Source organism: Cavia porcellus, unplaced genomic scaffold, assembly GCF_034190915.1.
Source record: "Cavia porcellus strain 051 isolate PalLab524CR breed Dunkin Hartley unplaced genomic scaffold, mCavPor4.1 scaffold_10, whole genome shotgun sequence".
NCBI lineage: Eukaryota > Metazoa > Chordata > Mammalia > Rodentia > Caviidae > Cavia > Cavia porcellus.
In genome coordinates, this window is record NW_026947493.1 from 15,933,573 (window position 1) to 15,938,089 (window position 4,517).

Here is a 4,517-nt window from a genome sequence, read left to right on the forward strand (position 1 = left end):
TCAGGCGCGAATCCAGAAGAGCAAGGGGCGGGAAACAAGGGATTTCGCCCAATCCCTGTCAAACTCCGCCCACCGGATTTGAGGCCCAAACTACATATCCCATGAGGCCCTGGGCGGCTGCGGCGTTCCACCGGAAAAGGGCTCTCTAGAGTGGGGGAGGAGCCCAAAAGGGATTGTGGGAGAAAGGTTTCTTCCTTTTCGTCTGGCGGCAGCCATCTGGTAAGCTTGGTCCTGAATCGTCGCTCTTCCATCCGTTTGTAATCGCTCTCTGTCTTAGCCATCCGAACTTGAAGACACTGTGTTTTGGGCACTCCTCCTGCCTCCTGTGCGGCCAGAGTATAGTCAAGATGCGGGGCCTCAAGAACATGGAGAGGCGTCCCCCGGGGCGGGTTGGGAAGATGCGATGGCGGCTCGAATTCTAGTTGGGCCGCAAAGCCTGAAGGAGGCATGGGGCGGAAGGATGGGAGGCTAGGCCTCGGGCGACCAAAAGCGAGGCTGGCTCGCTGGGGAGGAGTAAGTCAGCTTTCCTAGAGAGGTTACCCTCGTGTGTGACAGTAATGCTATCTTTTCCTGTGGTGTCTGCGACGTCGCTTTGCGAGCTGGGCCTTTGGTGACGAGCCGCTGGCCTTGGCCACTCTCCCTGTTAGTGCACAGCTCTAGTTCTGTTCAGTTCGACCAGAAACGTGCCTAGTGCTTACGGCTGCTCCGTGCTGGGTGGCTGTCCTTGGGCGCGGAGATGGGGGTTGAGGTCCTGCGCCCTGCACTTCATATGCAAAGCCATTTTTATTCCCAGCGTTTTTCTTCGGATAGTAGGAGCTAAGATGGATATAGTGTCAGTGTACTTAAGGCGAGGGCTGTTTTTTCATACGCGGCTTTGTCTCGAAGGTAAGCCAAGATGGGTGCGTACAAGTACATCCAAGAGCTCTGGAGGAAGAAGCAGTCCGATGTGATGCGGTTTCTTCTGAGGGTCCGCTGCTGGCAGTACCGCCAGCTCTCTGCGCTCCACAGGGCTCCCCGCCCCACCCGGCCGGATAAAGCTCGCAGGCTGGGATACAAGGCCAAACAAGGTGCGAATCTCACTTCGTGGAATTAGGGGTTAAATGATTGTGTATATGTCGAGAAAGGCTAGAAACCGGTGATTAGGGCTGCATTGGTCCCAGCGTCTTCCTTGGCATAATGTTTTGACAGGACAGTGTTACTAGTAATGCATGCGCAGAGACGACTTAGGTTATGTACTGTCGTCTGAGGGGGCAAGTGTGTAGATTCCAAATGTGCAAAATAGTCTACCTCCTTTGTAAACCTCCGATTTTTAAAAAGCAAGTCTCAATGGTGTTTTTGTGTGTGTAGGTTATGTCATATACAGGATTCGTGTGCGCCGGGGTGGTCGCAAACGTCCAGTTCCTAAGGGAGCAACTTATGGCAAGCCTGTCCATCATGGTGTTAACCAGCTAAAGTTCGCACGCAGCCTTCAGTCTGTTGCTGAGGTAAATAGTTTTGAGTAGCAACTGTATTGATCACTTGTTAGGAGTAGGATTTGAACGACTTTTCTAATTTATTTATGGAAGCTTAGAGTTTATAACACCAGGTTTAACTGTAATCTTGGCCAAAGAGTGGTTGCTGTTAGGACTGTCAGCCTTTTTTTTTTTTGGCAGACACTGACTGAACCAAAACCCTGGCCCCAATTAACTGTTAGTCTTTGTTACTGATCCATATTTATGTAGAGAGTTTTTATGATTTGTGAATTTGTGGAATCCACACTTTGAAGGGTAGTAACACGATCTTAGCACACTTAGATTCTACGTTTGTGTTACTAATCTCAGTGGTCAGTTGGCAGGTTAGCTCTTGGGTTCATAAGCTGTGATCTGCTGATAGGTTAGTTAGCAAACTACTTGGAAGAGACCAGATGTGCTTACAGAATTTTTGTTTTCTAATCTATTTTATTTCAAGGTCAAATAGAAAAAATAAAAATTTTAAAACATGTCAATCAGGTGGCAACAATGGTACATACATCATGCATTGTCATCCCCAAGTCATTCTTCCAGAGCATAAGACATATGCATTCATTTGTCCAAACAATACTGGCATAAATCTTTGTCTTCAAAGAAATCAGTAGTAACTATTTTTTTTAATATATGTACACATAAACATGTTGTTTCAGCTTCTCACTCCAGAATTTAAAATGTGTACTAGCACTTGAAGGTTGTACTGATGTCTGTTTTATTAGAAGACAGGATTGCAGATGTAGGTACAGTGATAAGAGTGCTTTACAGAATGCATATAGGAGACTTCCCTGAGGGGGAAGTTCCTTACTTAATTTCATGAGTTAAGTGTAAAGCCTCTATCTTCGTGTGAGTTAGTTAGGATTCTAATTCACTATTATAAACAATATTTGAGGCTGATCTTGGGCCTTTCTTCTTGTTCTAGGAGCGAGCTGGACGCCACTGTGGGGCTTTAAGAGTTCTCAATTCCTATTGGGTTGGTGAAGATTCCACATACAAATTCTTTGAGGTTATCCTCATTGATCCGTTCCACAAAGCCATTAGAAGAAATCCTGATACCCAGTGGATCACCAAACCAGTCCATAAGCACAGGGAGATGCGTGGGCTGACATCTGCAGGTCGCAAGAGTCGTGGCCTTGGAAAGGGCCACAAGTTCCACCACACTATTGGTGGTTCTCGCCGTGCGGCTTGGAGAAGGCGCAATACTCTTCAGCTCCACCGTTACCGCTAATATAAGTGATGTTTGTAAAACTCATAACCTAATAAATAATTTAGGTCAGTCCTGTGTGCTTAAAGGTGTTGTCTGTTAAGTAGTCTACTGATTATTTCATGAATGTTTTGTCAAATGGAAGTTAAAGTGCAATAATGTTTGAAGACTAAGTAATGGTGTATCGTTTCTAATAAGATAAGCTTTTTTTGTCTTTATCTTATTAGATTAGGGAGTTATATGTCAGTGTTTGAAACATGCTGTGGTATAATAGGTATAAAATAAATTCTTTAAAAGAGAAGTTCTAAAACTAACCCTGTAAATCTGTTAGGTGCATGTAATGAAAGCTACAGCTATATTGGGATAATGCAGTACTCTGCTGGTTTGAAGTGGCTGGGTTTTTTTGGAATTTGACAAATACAAACTTAAAATCAGATACCCCTGTATCCTGACTATATGTACAAAAAATGGGAGCTCAACTAGAACTTTTCAGGTTGAATCTGCAGTTCCCATTTGTACAACTGATACTTTTGAAAGAATATTTGGAAACAACATTCTCAAAAGAAAATTGTGTTGTAAGAGGTTTCTCTTGGAAATGAATTCATCTTAGCCTCAACAAAATTTCCCAAAGTCTCCACAGTACCAAGTAAGTTCACATGAAGTGTTAAAACTTTTGATAATTTGACTTTGTGAAATTGCAGATTTGATGGATAGTAGTCATTAGTAATGGTTACACTGGTATGTCTTGAAGCTCATGGCTATGAACTATTAGGTAAATAAATTTACCTAAGACTTACAAACTTGTGATAAATGCTACCTTGGGAAATTCAACTGGCCGTTCAATAAATACCTTAGAGTATTTTGAATCCTATATATTCACATGGGAGAAAATATTGGCCATTAAGTCAGTTGGGTGTCACTGCAAGTTCATGTGTTTTAATCTCTTAATTTTCGCAGCCCTAATCAAACTCCTGTACTTTTCAAGAGTTTACTCTTACAGAAGACCACCTTTCTTTTTTTTTTTCTTTTTTTTTTTTCATTTTTATCGGTACTGGGGATTGAACTCACGACCGCCTGCTTGCAAGGCAGGTGCTTATGCCGCCGAGCTAAATCCCCAGCCCCAGAAGACCACCTTTCAATTTTGTTTTGTTTTCCAGTAGATGTGTACTATTTCACAGGTAAAATTCGAGTATGGAAGAAGTACAGAAGAAATTTCCCTTTTAACTTTAAAATTCTGGTTTTGTTAACTTAAAAATATGGGGGAGGGGGTTGTCTTCCTTCAAAATACAATTGATGCTTTCCCTGTACTTTTTTTTTCTATGGGGGCTTCAAAAGGGTCAGTTGATTTTTCAGGAAACGTTTTTAACAGACAAAACCTTGAGACCTGAGCTTTAATGAACAAAGGGCCCATACATGTCCACTGTGTGTAGAACTTCAAGTAAAGGAATAAATGTTTACTAACCTAAAACTAGTGGGCCTTCTGTTAATCTTGTCATTTTTTAGTCCTAATAGTGTGCTTCAAAGCAAACTTAATAATGGTAGGAGTACCAACATTAGCTGGGTATGGTAGCCTACACCTGTAATCCTGGCTTCTAGGAGATTGAGGGAGTTTGAGAGCAGCCTGGACTTACAAAGTGAGCCCAAGGCCAGCCTGAAAAGTACCAACATTGCTAGGTGTAGTGGCCCACGACTGATTCTACTGCTTGGGCGGCTGAGCCAGCAGATCACTGCAAGTTAGGCCAGCCTGAACTACAGACCAAAACCTTGTATCCAAAAAAATTAAAAGCTGGGTGCGTTTATACTTGTCTAAA

At 42.9% G+C, this 4,517-nt stretch overlaps 1 protein-coding gene across 1 annotated transcript; it reads left to right on the forward strand.

The window, feature by feature from the left end:
- Positions 1 to 63: 63 nt before the first annotated feature.
- On the forward strand, positions 64 to 2,778 carry Rpl15 (ribosomal protein L15). Its single transcript, XM_003480165.5, has 4 exons — positions 64 to 219; positions 886 to 1,067; positions 1,348 to 1,484; positions 2,425 to 2,778. The coding sequence occupies exons 2-4, from the start codon at positions 896 to 898 to the stop codon at positions 2,728 to 2,730; spliced, it is 615 nt and encodes a 204-aa protein (XP_003480213.1). The 5' UTR covers positions 64 to 219; positions 886 to 895; the 3' UTR covers positions 2,731 to 2,778.
- The last annotated feature ends 1,739 nt before the right edge of the window (positions 2,779 to 4,517 follow it).

Excerpts from the sequence above, each read along its gene's own strand:
- Rpl15 (XM_003480165.5), top strand. The coding sequence starts at position 896 with ATGGGTGCGTACAAGTACATCCAAGAGCTCTGGAGGAAGAAGCAGTCC. Across the intron at positions 1,068-1,347 it reads GGGATACAAGGCCAAACAAG|GTTATGTCATATACAGGATT; the intron begins GTGCGAATCTCA and ends TTGTGTGTGTAG. Across the intron at positions 1,485-2,424 it reads GCCTTCAGTCTGTTGCTGAG|GAGCGAGCTGGACGCCACTG; the intron begins GTAAATAGTTTT and ends TTCTTGTTCTAG.